Genomic DNA, 17407 nt, shown 5'->3' with positions numbered 1-17407 from the left:
CTGTGAATCCCTCTTCCCACCTGAAGAGGGAGGTGGTCGAGGCGTGTGCATGCGGAGCACACGGCCTCAGCCTCCACACCGGTTCCGGAGCCTGAGTCCAGGGCTGCTGCACAGCCGCTCTGTACTCTGCTCATTTAACTTCTCTGGCCTCACCTTCCTGCCTGTGAAATGGGGCTGGACAGCACCTGCCCCATAGGGTTGTGCTGAGGGTGAGCTGAGCTAATAAATGGAATGGGCTTAGAAAGCAGCCTGGGAGGGAGTCAGCACTCAGCAAGGGTTAGTTAGTAAAACAGGACTAAAAGCAACCTGGCCTTCCTCCGAGGGTGGTTGTGAAGGCTTCACAGAAGGACTACACGCAGTGGGCTGCTGAATGCACTTGTCACTCTGTTTGAACCCCGCCTCGTCCACAAGAGGCCAGAGCGGGTTAGTTGGTGGGGAGTTTCTGCTCCTGGAGGAGCCCCCACCCTCCCAGGCTGGGCCAGGCAGCCCTCGCATTTCCCTGCCACCCGGGGTCAACCTCACAGACAGCCAGCGCTGGTCCCTGTGGTTTGTAATATTCTTTCTTCCTGTCTCCCATCAGAAGCACGCTCAGTGACCTTAGGATCTTCCATTTCTGCCCCTCTACCCCTGGGCATCGTGCCCGATACAGAGCAGACACCAACCAAGCGTGGTTTTGTTTAGAATGAATGAGTGAGGGAATGTATCCAGGGCCACCCAGCCAGGCCTCAAACCGAGGCCTCCTGAACACCAGAGCAAACACTGTCCCTCCTGCTGCAGCCATCCAGTCACGCAGCACCTATCTATGACACCTTCCTGTGCCGGTGCCTGCTCTAGGGCTGAGATGCAGAAGATCAGAAAATGCGCAGAAACCTGACATTCAAACAGAGAAGGAGAGGGAGACAGGGAGAGAGAGGGAGAGGGAGAGAGGGAGAGAGGGGGAGAGGGAGAGAGGGTCCCTAAACCACCTAAAGAACTAATGTATTTTGTCTCTGCTGGCCATGGAGAAAGGAAAGCATGCAGGGGTGATGGGGGAGGCAGTTTAAAATGAAAAGGTCATATCCCCTCCCTGAGCAGGTGCGAGTGTTCTGAGAGCAGAGTGCAGGTGACAGAAATCCCCAAGAGGACAGCAGTTATTCTTGGGGACCCCCTGCCACACCTTCTAAGAGAAGGAGCATTTCACCTGGAGCCTGTGGCGGGCAGGGGTGGGGAGATTCCTTAGGGCCCTTCCTGGCTGCTGGGCTGGAGCAGCAGAGGCCAAGGCTTGAGCTCAGTGTCATGAGCTGGGATGTAAGGTTGAGGAAATGGTAGACATGTCCCTTAGCAGTGTGGCTACCTGATTGGACAAATGACAGAGAAAGATGAGTGTGGGTCTCATATCTTTTAGTTTTTATTTCTGCACAGATAGCAGTTGAGATCAAGGTAATTGACAGGGAACAAAACCCAAAATGACAGGAGCTTAACCAGTAGAGTAGTTTGTTTGTCTGTCACACATGAGGTTTCATGCAGGGTTAGTCTGGCTGGTCTCTATTCATAAGGGATCCAGGCTTCTGTCTTTCCACTTCATCATTTTATTATGTGGCTTGCATCCTTTAGGTCACTCCCTTCCCCCATGGTCCAAAATAGTTGCTGCAGCTCCAGCTGTCACATCTGGATTCCACATAGCCTGAAGGGGAAAGTGCTCACCTCTCGGCTCACCTAGCTTTATTAGCCTTATCAGAAGTTTAGAAGAATAATTTCCACCTACGTCTCATTGATCAGAAGTTTTCCCATTAGCCACACTAGCTGCAAGAGAAACTGGGAAATATTTTCTCTGTGCAGTTTACCACCCTGTAAAAAACAGGGTTTCTTTGCCTAGGGAACAGGGGAGTGTGGGAACTTGGAGGGCAGCTAACAGTCACTGTTGCAACCTGTGTTTGCTAGTGCATGCATCAGTTCACTCTGCAGACAGTCGTGGACACTGTTGGTGCCAGGCCCAGGCTGGGGAGACAGGATGTAGGGAGAAGTCCCACCCTCTGCCCTGGGAGGCTGCCAGCCTGTGGGGAAGGCAGGCTCTGGGACAGCTGCAGGGAGCGTGGTGGAGGTCACGAATCCCAGGGGGCAGGTGGAGGATGAACAAAGTAGTAGCAGGAGAAGCCGGGGCGGGGCGCCTGGCTGGTGGGGCACTCGAGGCCCGGTGTTGTGCCTGCTCCAGGGGGACAGCTGAGCCTGTGCAGGTTCCCCGGTGAGGGCAGGAGAGTTTTGAGCGATGTCGTAGGACTTGGGTGCCCTCCAGCAGCAGCGAGCAGCCGGTGCAGTCGGGGCAGCGCTAGTGTCAGCTCAACACACCAGACCCCTGCAGCTGGCATGGGAGGAGAACAGGCACGTCTTGAAAGTCACTTGAACACAAGCACTCGGGAGAGGGACCGTCTTCAGATCCCTCTGCAGGAGCTGCTGTGCCCTCCCCGAGCCAGGCTACACCTGACCCCTCCGTCTGCTTGGCCATGGGGCCCTCGTGCTTGCCAGATACCTGCTTCCCGCCGCTGTCACCAACGCCAGTTTGTCTGCTGCAGAGGTTTGGCACGCCTTGTCCCACCTGTGGGTCACTGTGTGAGCCCGTAAGCGCATGCGTCCGCGGGCCCCAATGGCTCCTTCACTCCATGGGTGTCCGTGTAGACTGTACACTCTGACCTGGGGGCTCTGGGCCAAGCAGGTGTGAGCGGGGCCCTCACCCCGACTGTCCAGCCCCTCTGGCTGCGCCGGGTCATCTAGACTGAGTGTGAGTGTTGCTGTGAAGAGGCGTGTAGGTTCTGTGTCTTTCAAACACCAGCTGCCGACACCGGGGGTCTCGGGGGTCAGGCCCAGTCTGCTGTTCCGCGACCCGGGATGCCACGTCCAGAGAGAAGGCTTGTCTGAGGCACGTGGGGCCCTCCCCTCTTCAGCTCTGCTGTGGGGACATTTGGGCTTTGACACCCGCTGTGGGGCCGTCACCATTCCCCAGTGTCCTCCAGTAGCATTGCTGATCACTGATCACTGACCCGTCTCCTTGGCACAGGGTTCCCGGTCGCGTCTGTGCCTGGGAGGGAAGGGAATTAGACAGGAAGGCGGGAACCACAGTCCTCCAGGTGTTAATTCCCGGACACGCAGCCCCTGCCCACAACTCCTTCCCTCCGGGCTGGCCACGGAAAAGTCCTTGGCAAGACGCGCGGTGGCCTGCTTTGCCCGCAGCAGAGTCTCGCTGGTTGTGAACAAGAGACGTGGGTAGGAGCAGGGGATCTGGGGCCAGAGCAGACCCAGGCCCACCAGCTGGGCAAAGCTGGTTAAGTGGCCCTGCTTTGCTCATCAAGATGAGCCCTCTGCACCACAGGGTGGCGCTGGGTGAGAGAGGACACAGAGGCCACCTGGAGGCAGGAGCGCTGAGCCCTAAGTGTGAATAGGGGCAACAGGGCAGCCTCTGTGAGGGCCTGGGGATGACAGGGCTTTGTGTGCTGCAGGAGGGATGCCACTAGTCTGAAGGTGGGACTGGGGCCAGGCTGGGAAGGCGCGAATCCCAGGACAGACTCTGAGCCTGTGTTCTACAGCGGCCTGAGCAGCAGAGTAGTTCAATGCAGAGGGGACGTGATCGGGTCTGTGTCTTAGGGAGGGACATCTGGCAGCTCTTTGAGGGGGCTGACCACCCCCTCTCCCTACCTGAGTGTTAATTAGCATGAGCCAGTCTCTAAAGTGACCTCATGTGACCGGTATTTAAAACAGTGTCCTAGCAGGTGGTTTCTATTGTGGTTCCCACATCACAGCTGGGAAAAGTAAGGCTTGGGGATGTTCCTAACCTGCCTGGGCAGTAAGAGGTGGGGCTGGGGTTCAGCCCAGGCTGTGGGAGCAGAGGCGCTCGGGCTCTGCTTTGCTGCCCTCGCCACCCTGCCCCCATCCCCTGTGGTCAGAGAGGGAAGGGACAGACCCCAGGAACAATGAGGTCCAATTCGGCCTGCATTCCCAGGGCAGAGTCTGCTCTGGGTGTGAGAGAGAATGGCACAGTGGTGGCTTTCAGGGTTTGGACCACCCCATGCATCTCCCATCCGGAATCTGCTTTGAGTAGCCCCTTGCCTTCCCGGGCCTCTGCTTGCCCATCCTGGCACGGGCGACCCTCCCACCTGGCTGGGGTATGGAAGGAGCAGGTGGGCACTCCACCCAGAAAGGAGCTTTGCAAACACAGCGGCTCTAGGCAGCTCAGGTGTTGTAACCTGCGTTCCCACCAAAGCAGTGGGGTGGCCTTCCTGGGGGTGCTGAGGTGCCTGGGGTGGAGGGTGGTGCGCACGGGGACAGGTGAGGGCAGAGGGAAGGACAGCAGTCTGCCTGGGTGCGGGGACTTGGGCGTGGGTTACCAACCTGGCACTGTTGGAATTTGGGGCCATCCTATGGATCGTAGGGTGGTCAGCAGTGTCACTGCCCTCTACCCACTAGGGGACAGTGGCAACACCCCTCTCAGTAGTGACAGTGAGAAATGTCTCCCAGTGTTGCTGAAGGACCCCCTGGTGGGGAAGGGGTTTCTCATCCCCCATTAGGAGCCACGGTCTGCACGCAGAGCCGGCGTGGGCAGGGCGGACGGGGCACGTGCTGGTCGGCGGTGGTGGAGACTGTTACTCACTTCACTTCACTTCCTCAGCACAGCCCTGAGCCCACAGGGCAGCCGCCGGCTTCAGCCCACACTGCGTGGTCAGCGGTGGCTGTGACAGTGCTGGGTGTGACAAAGGCTTCTCACCTTTGCTTCTTGCAGGTTCCAGTCTCCAGCCACCGAGACCCCCTGGGGGACCTGGCCGCCTATGACCGGCAGGGACGCCGATTCGACAACTTCAGCTCTCTGAGCATCCACTGGGAGTCCACCAGGCCGCTGCTGGCCAGCATTGAGCTTGACTCACCCATGCGGTTGGTGTCCCAGGACGATGGGAGCGGCCAAAAGAAGCTGCACGGTGAGCAGGCTGGCGAGCACGATGGCCCGGGGCAGGAGGACAGAGACCAGGGAACCGTGGCCAGACAGGAAGTGTGCCAGGACAGGCTGGTGCCCGTCGGGAGCTCAGTTATCTGGGACTCCCCTTCGTCTAGCACTAAAATGCAGGGTGCTCTGTGAGCCCACTGCTCTTCTTCAGTCCTGCACGGACACTCTGTGACGTAGCAGGGAGAGGCTCAGGCCCCACGGCAGGGGAGTCTCCAGTGCCAGGGTGTGCAGCAGATCTTTCCAGCTCCACCACCTGTGCTACTTTATGCCCAGGTGCATCCGAATTCCCGACAGCCAGAAGTTAAATCTCTTTCCCCAACTCATCGCAGCTGCTCCATGAAGCCTTGCTCAGGGCCTGTTGACTCTTATACTACGCGCAATTTTGACTGACTCGGTTATTGGTTTTCAGGTTGAAACTGCAAATCAGAAGGAGGAAGGGGTTGCTTCAGCGGTGGTGATGGGGAGACAACCTGCATCAGTTTCCCTCTTCCTCGACTCAGGTTTGTGGCCATTTCAGTCCATGAGGCATCGGAACCACAGCCGTCACTGCCACCACGACTGGCTACCAGCTGTCCCACCTCAGCACGGCCAGAGTGAAGCAGGGCCCAGTGGTGGCAGAGGCCATGGGCAAGGCCAGGAGATCTCCTGATGCTGTCTGAATTCTGCCCAAATTCCACCTGGTGTCCAAGTGTCCTGAGAGCCCTCACTGGCCACAGCCCTCAGTCCCCAACGTGCTCCCTGAACTGGGAGTGTGCTCACTGCCTGGGATCTCCCCTTCCCCACTCCCCTTCCATGTGGGCTCCTGGAGGATCCACCGAAAACTCAGACGGACCCTATCACCTCTGGGCCCCAGCATGCTCCTAGTAGCCCTCAACCTTCAGGAGGAAGGTGTCCCCACGCCCCTGTCTTACAGACCACCCAGTGTGCCCGTGGGGGTCACACTATCAACGCACGGTCCCTGCTGCCGGGAATGCCCCCTCCCTCCTCTAACTCTCCCCCCCTCTCCCCCCCCCCCCCCCCCCCCCCCCGAGTAACCCTCTGTCGTTCCAGTCCCAGCTAAGATGTCAGCCCCTCCGGGGAGTGTCCCTAAGCCCTGGACGCAGACTGGCTTTCTGCCCCAGATCCCAGAGCCCTTGTGCCTCCTGCTGTCACAGCACAGAGACACCCCTCCAAACACGCTCCACACACTGTTGCCACCATCTGTGCACACAGATCACCGCCCACTGGACCACCCCTCTCAGCCCCAGCATCTCATGGGGGCTCCAGGCAGGAGCGTTGCTAGTGGGGCCCAAATCGTGCATCTGAGGTAGGAGTGGGAAGGGTTCCCTGTGAACGGTCCTTCCTGGACGACAGCCACCCCATGGTGGGGGGCATCAGTGACCTTGTGTTTTGGACAAGGTAGAGGCAGCAGAGAATGGCTGGAAAGGGAACGTGCCATCTGATCCTTGGGACCCTAAGTTGCTAGAATGGGGAGCTTCAGTTGTCACCTGGCTAGACAGCTTTGGAAAAGGCCAGGGCCCCAGTGGGGGCAGCACTGAGGAGGCTGGCCTGGAGGGAGTGGCCTGTGACAGGGCTCACCTGTGCCTGTCCCTGGTGGCTGGGGCTCTTCCTCCTGCATGCCCGCACCAGGAATCCCTTGGCCAGAGCAAGGGCCTCCTGGCCTCCTGGCTGGGCCTAGACACCCCGACAGGATCCCTCCAGGCCTTTGCACTCACGCTCTGTGCCCTGGGGGCTGCCTGTCGCTGGTGTGGCTCAGGTGTTCCTCAGCTTGAGGTCTGTGCTCCCTGAGAGCCGCGCTCCCTGTCAGACCCCTCCTTGCCTGTGGCAGCCACAGTGACCCGGCACCTTCCTGTCCTTCCCTCACTCTCCCCTGAGGGCAGCTGCTGCACCCCCAGTGCCTTGCACGTGCCTGGTGCACAGTGGGTGCTCGGTTAATCCCACTGGGTGAGTCAGACCCGGGCCGGGACAGACAGTCTCCCTCGAATGACACCTGGCAGGAAGCAGAGCCATGCAGTGTGCCGGCCAAGGCAGTGAGGGCTGTCCTTGTCCTCTGGGGAGCCAGCTGTGAGGCCTCTTCCTCGGGACCCTCCCCTACGGCTCGGCCTGGCCAGTGGCTTTCCCGGTTGCCCAGCCCCCGTCCACTCCCCCAGCGGAGGATCTGCCACGTGCTCCGAACCCGGCCATCTGCTCTGCGGTCCCGAGGGTCGGGGTTGTGTGTCAGTCACCCACCCAGTAGGGCCTGGCAGGGGGGCTGGGCCGTCCTCTGGGCAGGACTGTTGGTCGCCCAGCCTCTGTGTGGAGTGGAGGAGGCGGCAGCTCACTCCGCCTTGGGTGAGGGAGGCCTCAAAGGCGACGTGGCCATTTAGCAGGGCTCAGGAGCACCACGGTTTTATCCGGGTTTGTGTCCCAGAGGGAATGAGTAGCCAGGACCTGGGGCTTCTAGGCCCGCTCTTCCCCAGGGGCGGGCTGCAGGTGGCCATTGCATTGGCCCTCAGTTGGCCATGGCCTCGTGGATCTGACGGCTTTGGCCTTGTCCCTTCAGCAGGACCCTCTGGTGCCCGTGTCGGCCTCCATAGAGCTCATCCTGGTGGAGGACGTGAGGGTGAGTCCAGAAGAGGTGACCACCTAGAACCACCCTGGCATCCAGGTATGGCCCTTGCCCTGCCATAGTTCTTCCAGTGAGACCCACTGGGGGGCCCCTCGCCCTCCGACATGCAGCCCGACCCCCCCTGTTTCTGCCCCCTGCAGGCAGAGCTGCACGTCAGAGAAGGCTCCGGATGTTTCTTCCTCAACACGAGCACTGCAGACGTCGTCAAGTGGCCTCCCAGGAGGCCAGGGGAGTCGCCGCGGTGAGTTGGCTTTAGTTCCTCTCCCGGGCCACTGTGTGGTTAGTGGGTTGACTATTTGATAAGCTGGCACCTAATCACACCAGCTAGAATTAGCAGGGCCTTTAGATTCTCCACTTCATTCAGCAACTGTGGTCATCGCCGTGCTGCCCCTGTGGGTTTTATTCCACATCCACACACTACTCATGCCATTAGTTACCTAATGGTTTCCTTCCAGTCACTCTTTTAATCAAGGCTAAAACATTGTTTCCTAAGCACCACTATAACCACAAAACAATTGTTTTTAGAGGCTGCATCAGCTTTTTCTATTAAGATTTTTCCCGTGTTTGTTTCCTGACCCTCTCCCTGTTCTCACACGTACTGACTTAGCTATGCCCGTGCGATGGAAGGATTCAGCATTCTGCGTTTTCCAATGAGGTTATTCTAAGATTTTATATTTTTCCCTGCGGTGATACAGGCTAGGTGATAACTTTTATGCTGTCATTTGTACTGTAGCCGTTCTCTTTTTGTAGAGCAAGTGAGTGGTTTAAGGCACTTTGTTTTTTAAAAAATATAGCAAAGAATAGGATAAAAAGACCAAAAACAAACACAGATGTCCTACGTGTCTGCACATCTGCATGAGGGATCACTAGGGAATCGTCAAAATTGAACTCACCTTTAAAGGAATCTCTTCCCACTGAATGTGCAGTGAAAGCACTCGGGTAAGTCACCAATGCCAAGGCTCAGCACTGACAGCCACCCCTATGATTTCAGTGTAAGTTACAGATGGGCACCAGGCTGCAGGACAATCTGAGGGACAGATTCTGTGCTGTACCGCAAAGTGCACGACCGTGCTTGATGAATTTTACATATGAAAGCACCATGTGTAACCACGATCCAGATCAAAATGTTGAGCATTTTCAGCGCCCCAGAATATCCTACTGTGATTCCTCCTAGCCTCAGCCTCCCCACACCCAAAAGTAATGATGGTGCTGATTTCCGCCCTGGTGGATTTGCTGTGCCGGCTCCTGAACTCTGTGTCACTGGCACAACACAACATGTACCTTCTTGTGTCTTTTCTGTGTGAGACTCACCCGTGTTGTCACATGCAGCTGTAGTTTGTTCTATTTCCTGGCTGTGCAGTGTTCATTCCTTCTAAATGTTACCACTGATGTTTCCATTGGTTTGCTCTGGTGGTTACAAAGTGTCATTTTGTGGGCATGTGCACTTTTTTAAACAAACAGACTTTATTTCTTTAGAGCAGTTATACAGGTTCACAGCAAAATCGAGCTGTGTGAAGGTGCAGAGTTCCCGTGTCCGCTCCCCCCACAAACACACATTTGTTCCACTCAGTGACCCTACACTGCCACGTCATTGTCAGCCACACTGACTCCTTTAGCATTAGGGAGGGCTCTGTCAAAAATCCCTGATGACTTTTCTTATTCTGAACTCTGCTGTGATCCCTGCTTTCTTTGATTATTGTTAGCATGATGTGTTCTTCTCCATCCATTTACTTTTCATCTGATGCGTTTTTGTATTTAAAGTGGGGTCCTGGTAGGCAACCTGCAGTCAGGGCTTGTTATTTGAGGCACTCTGACAACCTCTGCTATATTTTAACCATTGACATTTAAAGTAATTATTGATAGAGTCAGATTACTGTCTCCTACATTTCTTACTGTTTTCGATTCCTTGCCCTGGTTCTTTGTTCTTATTTCTGAATTCCCTTCCTTTTCGGCCTTTTGAAGTACTAATAATCATTTTTCTATGATTCTATTTTTTCTGTTTCTTAAATACTTCTTTTTAAAACTTTTTTTAGTGGTGGCTCTAGAGTTTGCAAGTAATCCAGATCAGCTTTCAAATAACACTGTACCCCTTCATGGGTGGTACAAGTACCTTATAATAAAAAAAAATCTTATTTCTTTCTTCCTGTCCCTTGTATCATTGCTGTCATTCATTTCATATAGACATAAGCATAGAAACACACACACACACACACACATACACATCTACTTACAGTAAGTGTGTTGGTACTATCATTTTCAATAAACTTATTCATTAGATCAATTAAGAATAAGAAAAATAAAAGTTCATATTTTTCCTTTACTTATTCCTTCTCCAATGCTCTGCTTTTCTTTATATAGATCCCAGTCTCTGCCCTATGTAATGTTCCTTCTCTCTGAGGAATTTCTATTAATATTTCTTGCTAGGCAGGTCTACTGGCAACAAATTCCCTTGATTTTTGTTTGTCTGAGAAAGTCTTTGTTTCTTCTTCACCTTTTTAGGAGTGATTGTGCAGAGAATAAAGTTCTAGATTGGTGGCTGTTTTCTCTCAACACATCTGATATTTCACTCTACCCTCTTCTTCCTTGTGTGGTTTGTGAGGTGAATCTGACATAATTCTTATCCTTATTCTTCTATTGATAAGGGATCCCGCCCTACCATGGCTTCTTTCAAGATTTTGTTCTTTATCTTTGATTTTCTGCATTTTCAGTATGCTATGCCTGTGGGTATGTATCTGTGTGGGTTTTTTTGCTTTTTGTTTGCTTTTTCTTAACAATTATCCTGCTTGGTGTTCTCTGAGATTCCTAGATCTCTGGTTTGGTGTCTCACGTTAATTTTGGAAATTCTCATACATTATTGCTTCCAGCATTTTTTCTGTTCCTTTCTTTCTTCTCTTTCTTGTATTCTCATTTTATGTATGTTACACCTATTGTACATGACCCGCAGTTCTTGGATATTCTGTCCTATTTCTTCAGTCCTCTCTCCTCCTCCTCAGGGTTGGAAGTTTCTGCTGGAGAATCCTCAAGCCTAGAGAGTCTTCCTCATCTGTGTCCACTCTTGGAATGAGCCTGTCAAAGGCATCCTTCCTTTCTGTTGCCCTGTTTCCGATCTCTAGCATTTCTTTCTTATTCTTTTTATTAGTTGTGTCTTTCTTGCATTACACATCTGTTCCTGCACGCTGTTGGCTTTTTTCATTAGACCCCTTAGCATATCTATCCTAGTATATTTAAATTTCCATTCTGATCATTCCAGCATTCCTGCCGTATCTGAATCTGGACCTGATGCTTCATCTACCTTTTGAAACTGTGATTTGATTTTATTTTACTTTTGCCTCTTAGTATGCCTCATAAATTTTGTTGAAAGCTAGACATGATGTCCTGGGTAAAGGGAACCCCATTAAATGGGCCTTTAATGGTGTTACCATAAGTGTTGGGGGAGGGGAGGCATTCTTCAGTCCCACAGTAGGTCTAGGTCTCTTGGGGAGCCTGTGCCCTGAGCTGTGACCTTCCCGTGTGCTCTCAGTCTCCTCCCCCACCCGTTAGGTGGAACAGGATGGAAAGAGTGGCCGGAGTGGGGAATTCCTCTTCCCCTACGACACTCAGGCTCTGATAAAGCCCAGTGGGTCAGGCCCTGGTTAAATAGTTTCTCACGAGGGGCCTTGTTAAGAAGAACAGAGTGCTCTGGCCTATTTCCCAGCCCCCTGTGGGAGGCACCAGGGGGATTTTTCTCCAGTAGTCCCTATAAGAGCCTGGTAGGATTCCTGGAGGTAAAACTCATAAAAGTGTGGGGCCCCTCTGGGGCTCCTTGGAGCGTTTAACTCTCAGACTTGTCCACACGGAGCCCCCAGCAGTGTGTCAGCTGCAGGTTAGGTTTTCCTGAGCTGGTACTGGTTCCTGGGGAGGTTTCTGCTCTTTGCTCTGTTCTGGTAACTTGTGATCTCCGTATTTGCCTGTCTGTCTGTCTCTAGTTTGGAGGCAACACTTTGCCCTGTCACCTCACTTCTCTGCCAGACGTAGGAAGAGTTGTTGGTTTTTGTTAGTTCAGCTTTGCCTTATGGTTAGGACAGAGTGATGACTGCCAAGCTCCTTGGACTGGACACTGGAATGTGCACTTACTTTGTTACCTGGGGATGAGACTGTGGGATCAGGAGGTATATGCACATAATGGTAATACTGCCAAGGAATTTTCCAGAGTGCTTGTACCAATTCACATCAGTAGTGTGTAAGAGTTCCAGTTACTCCACAGCCTCACTAGCGCTTGGAACTGCTAACTTTTAATGTTTGCCGTTCTGTTGTATGTGTGGTGATATCTCGTTGTGTGTCTCCCTAACCATGTTGAGCACATTTTCATTTCTTGCTGTATTTAACTTAAGTCCCTTCACTTTGGATTTATTTCCTGAGAGTCTTCTTGCCGTCTGAGGTTAACCCTGGTGGTATTTAGCGTGCATTTCCCCTTTACCTCGTACCTGCTACCATTTGCCTGCTCTGCCCAGTGAATCCTGCCCTAGCTTCTGGGCACTTCAAGCCTCCCTGTGCTCCAACTACCTGTGAGAGTAATTAAGAAAGTACCAAATTCCAGCATTGTCTTCCTATACCTCACTCCGTCTCACCTCCCACTGAAGCTCCTTGGATTCCCATGTGAATAGACCCTTAGGAGCCCAGCTGGGTCTCTTCACAAGTCTGATTATGCCCAGGGCTCATGGTGACTTGAGCATCATCTGAAGCTGGGGCTCTGCCGTGCTTTAGTAAGTCGAGGCACAATCAGAGTATTTCAAATTTTGATTCTGTGGATTTTTATTGAACAGAAAATACTAGAGATAGAACCTGACTCCTCCTTGTCATGGCTATCAGTTTCTTCTACGGGCCGGTCAGAATTTGCACTTCACAGATACCCCAAACCAGAATGTCACTATGGAGTGATGTCATCAGCACCTGACAGGGAGGGCTGCTGATTGTGAAGCCACAGGCTTGATTAATGCCTTTAGATGATAGAAGCTGTCATGTACCTTTGTGGTAATAAAAATATAAGCCTTAACCCCAACAGAAACACTCAGCTCTACAGAAAGTCATGGAAACGAAACAACCTGCTGCTGAAGGATTATTGCATCAAGGAGGAAATTAAGGTGGAAATCAAAACATTCTTTGAACTAAATGAAAAAAGGGACACAAGTTATCAAAATCAGTGGGACACAGCTGAAGCAGTCCTGAGGGGAAAACTTATACCCATAGCTGCCTACATCCAAAAGACAGAAAGATCATAGATCAACAATCTGATGAATCATCTCAAAGAACTGGAAGAGGATGAGCAAAACAATCCCAAAACCAGCAGAAGAACAGAAATACCCAAGATCAGAGCAGAACTACATGAAATCAATAATTAAAAACTACACAGAAGATTAATAAAACAAAAAGTTTGTTCTTTGAAAGAATAAACAAAATTGACATGCCTCTCACTGGATTAACCAGAAGCAGAAAAGAAAGGACTCTAATGAGCTCAATCAGGAATGAAAAAGGAGCAATTACAACTGATACCATGGAAATACAAAATATCATCTATGAATACTATAGACATCTCTACACACATAAACTTGAAAAGGTGGAAGATATTGACAAATTTTATGAAACAGCCTATTTAGGCTCAATCAGGAAGAAAGAGAGCTTCTGAACAGACCAATATCAAGCATCAAAACTGAAACAGCAATCATAAATCTTCCTTAAAAAAAGTGCCGGACCAGATGGTTTCCCACCTGAATATGACCGGGCCTACAAAGAAGAACAGCTCCTGTCATGCAGAAATTATTCCACAGCATTGAGAAGGAAGCAATCCTCCCCAAATGTTTTACAAAGCCAGCATCACTCTGTTATCAAAACCAGGAAAGGACTCAACGAAAAAAGAAAACCACAGACCAATATCTGTTATGAATATAGATGCAAAAATGCTCGATGAAATCCCAGCAAACTGAATTCAAATGCTTGCTTGAAGCTCTGGCTCAGGGTGGGGGGCAAGGGCAATATATATAACCTAAACATATGTACCCCCATAATATGCTGAAATAAAAAAAATTAATAATTACGACCAAGTGGGTTTCATCCCAGAGTTGCAGGGATGGTTCAACATTTGCAAATCTATCAATGTAATTCACCGCATAAATAGAAATAAGTGTGTCTGCAGGAGCATGAGTGGACCTGGAAGGTCCTCTGAAACCAGGTCACACTGAAGGGCCCAGAGCCTCTTACAGCAGAGGGAGAAGAGGTTTCAAGTCCAGACTTCAAGTTCTAGCTCTGCCATCTCCTGGCTGGGTGTCCCTGAGGACATCAGTCAGTGTCCCTGAGCCAGGTTCTTCAACAAGAAAAGAAGAGACTGAGAACAACCACAGAAACCATCTCAGAGCTGCTGTGTGGCTACCTGAGGCAGAGGATGTGAGGAACTGGGCTCACCAGAAAGCCAATTGGCTTGGGGACCCAGAGAGTGAAGCTGGGTCTCCCCAGCTAGTCCTACGGTCAACTCCCAACTCAGACCATGCAACTACGGAGTGGATTTCCCATAAGGTAGTGAGCTCCTTAGCACCAGAGGTATTCAAGGCAGATTTAGACCTGCACCCTCCAAACCGGGAGCTACCGGCCAGATGACTGCTTGAAATGTCGCTAATCTGAACTGTGATGTGCTGTAAGTGTAAAACAAGCACCAGATTTCAAAGACTTACTACACAAAAGAAATGTAAAATATCTCAGTATTTTATATAGATTACATATTGAAATGATACTATTTGGCATAAATTAGGTTAAATAAAATATCTTATTAAATTTAATGTCATCTCTTTTTCTCATTTTGAAGGGACAACTGGGAAATGTTATGTGACATGTGTGGCTTGTGTCATAGAACATTTCAGCGGGACGGCGCTGGTGGAAACCCCGGGTGCTCTGAGTGTGGTTCCTGGAGCGGCGGCGTCTGCATCACCTGGGAACTGACCGGAAATGCAGAGTCTCAGGGGCCGCCTGGGCCCCACGCACGGACTTGGAAGCTGCATTTCCACACGCTCCCCACATGACTCATGTGCACACTGAAGTTTGAGCAGCCTGCAGAGGCCTGGACTGGAGGTCTCTGAGGGGGTCCCATCTTCAGGCAGCGGGGGTGGAAACACCTGGTCTGAAGCCCCGCCCATACCTTGGGAAATATTAAGTAATTTATGCCTTTGTCCCTTAGTCACACACTCAGCCTGGGGTGTACTTTAAACCCAGTTCTGTCACCAGGAAGCAGCCACACACTGTAAAGAGAAGAGGGCAGCTTTGCAAGGGATCGGCTGTCTTGCTTAGAAGTGAGAGCACTCTCACAGAATACACCGACAGCTGCCCCGCAGCCTTTTAAGGGCTGGGAAACAATCTCAGAAAACAACTGAAAAATAGGTCTGTGTGTTTAAAACCAAAAACAAAACACAAAATTTAACCAATTCCCTGCCCCCCAATTCCTTCTTCCTTTTCTCTCTGAAAACTTGGCCAGCGAGCATTAGTGGCAGTAAATATAGAAAGGGTGGCAAGTAAACCACTCAGAGGTGCCACAGGTTGCCCAGCGCCTGTGTTATGGTTGAGTCGTAAACCGTGGGGAGCTGGGAGCTGTGATCAAAATGCTGACGGCCTCCCAGCTGTGAAGCAGCCAGGAGGGACCAGGGCCAGGAACGCATCCCCATCCAGGGGGTGAGGGAGCTGGTGCCTTTCCAAAGGCAGATCAGCCCAGGTTCAATGTCCTCCATCGCCGTGCAGGACACACCCAAACCCCAACTCCCCTCTCCCCAGCACACCTGTCTTTGACCTCGTCTCCTCCCTGAGAGCCGCACTGGCCTCTTTGCCTCCGGGCTCTTGAACTAGCTATTCCCTCCGACTCAAATGCAGTTCCCCAGATGGTCACTTCCTCACTGCCTGTTCACAACTCACCTTCTCAGAGAGGCCTCTCCTGACCACCCAAACTAAAATGCCTCCTTCTGCCATCTCTGCCCTCTCATCTTGCTTTATTTGTTCTTTCCTAGCATTTATTACTCTAGGACAAGGGATTCTACATACATTCTATTATTTTTTTGTCATGTGCCTTCCCCTGGAATGTCAGATCCATAAAGGCAAGTACCATGTCTAATCCCAGAGCCGAAAACAGTACCACACATATTAGGTGCTTAATATTTGTTGAATGAATGAATGCGTGGATTTCCAACCCTTTCTTTGAGCAGGTGTGGTGATCTCACTGGGAAAGTGTCCAAATTTCTAGCAATGATTTCAGCTTTTCACTCATCCATTCACCCATTTTTCCAACTATTCATCCATTCATCTATCCATCCAACTAGCCAAGCGTCCATCCAAACAGCTGCTAATATCTATTCACCTAACCATTAGTCCATCCACCCATCCATCTATCCATCCCTATAACCATTCATTCAACCATCCTTCCTAATACTATCTACCTCTCTATACTTCCAATATCTACCCAGCACCCATCCGTCCTACCACTCGCCATCCACGCATCCAAACCAACCCCCCAATTCTTAGACCTTCTGTTGTGGGGCCCACAGTCCCTACACTGTCTTCTACCAAATCCAGTTCATGTTGCCATGTTTGCGTGCAGTGATTCACTCTTCTCCCTCCGTCACCAGAATGTGAGCCCCTCACAAGCAGAAACCGTGTCTTATCTATCTCTGATTTCCACACCTACAACAGCTGACATACAGCAGGTGTCAGCACCTGTCTGCTGAATGAGTGTGTTTCTCCTTTCCCTTGTTTACTTCAGCATTTCCTCCTAGATGGCCATGGTGCCATTTCTTGGTCTCTAAAATCTTGCACCCAACACGAAGAAGACACTATGAATATTTAATGAATGCATAGAAGAGAGGAAGGCTAGCAGGCATGTAGGCTCTTGGAGCCAGACCGCCTGGATTCATAGCCTGGCTCTCTACTGATTAGCTGTGTGACCTTGGGCAAGTCACTGAACCTCTCTGTGCCTTAGTTTCCTCATTTGTAAAAGGGACATAAAGTGCTTACCTCATTGTATTCTTCTGAGAATCTTATCAATCAATATATATGAAGTACTTAGAATAGTGCCTAGAGTGAGACAAAAGCTACATAGAGGCTTTCAAATAAAATATGCGTTCACTGCTACCCACTGGAGCAGAGTTAGGAAGGTGGGAAGGAGCTTCCGTCTGAGCCTGTGCTGTCCCGCAGGAGGCCTTCCTCAGCCAGCGCTCTCACTTCTCCCAGCCACGCCGGGCTGACTTGGCAAACTACCAATAGCATGTCAGGTGGTCACGAGGGCTATGCAGAACAATAAAACATGGGCGGCAACAGGAAGTGGTGAGACCGGTGGGAGGGCAGCTTCTAATAGGGCCGTCGGGAAAGGCCTCCTTGAGAGGTGACATTTGGGCACAGACGTGAGGAGGTGAGGGGTGAATGTGAGGAGAGCATCCAGGCAGCGGGGACGGCAAGTGCAAAGGCCCTGAGGCAGGGACATAGCAGTGTGTGTGAGGAGCAGTGAGGAGGCCCCTGTGGGTGGGACAGTGAGCGAAGGGGAAGGAGAAGGGGCACAGGGCCCCAGCTCAGGCAGGGTCCTGTTGGCCACTTGGGCTTTACTCTGAGTGAGATGGGAGCCATTGGGAGGTTATGAGGAGAGGGGGATTAAGAGGGAACTTAGATTTGAAGAGACCACAGGGGGCCAAGCACAGAGGCTGCTGTGCTGCTGCAGGGAAAGGATGCTGGTGGATGGGACGCGGGTCAGGGCGTGGTTGTACCACTGCAGGGAAGAGAGGGTGGTGGCTCAAACCGTGGGATTTGGGGTGCAGCTGGCAGAAGGGGGCCGATGC

At 51.7% G+C, this 17407-nt stretch overlaps 1 protein-coding gene across 2 annotated transcripts; it reads left to right on the top strand.

The window, feature by feature from the left end:
- The first annotated feature begins 923 nt into the window (after positions 1–923).
- On the top strand, positions 924–14759 carry LOC123638141. 2 transcript variants are annotated; one of them, XM_045551532.1, is made up of 6 exons: positions 924–2594; positions 4748–4940; positions 5467–5568; positions 7509–7613; positions 7715–7815; positions 14407–14759. In XM_045551532.1, the coding sequence occupies exons 1-6, from the start codon at positions 2481–2483 to the stop codon at positions 14428–14430; spliced, it is 639 nt and encodes a 212-aa protein (XP_045407488.1). In that variant the 5' UTR covers positions 924–2480; the 3' UTR covers positions 14431–14759. The 2 variants fall into 2 exon arrangements, with proteins under 2 accessions (XP_045407488.1, XP_045407487.1); XM_045551531.1 differs by lacking the exon at positions 14407–14759 and adding an exon at positions 12616–12879.
- The last annotated feature ends 2648 nt before the right edge of the window (positions 14760–17407 follow it).

This window comes from Lemur catta, chromosome 5 (genome assembly GCF_020740605.2).
Source record: "Lemur catta isolate mLemCat1 chromosome 5, mLemCat1.pri, whole genome shotgun sequence".
Classification (NCBI taxonomy): domain Eukaryota; kingdom Metazoa; phylum Chordata; class Mammalia; order Primates; family Lemuridae; genus Lemur; species Lemur catta.
This window is presented reverse-complemented; position numbering and strand designations above follow the sequence as displayed.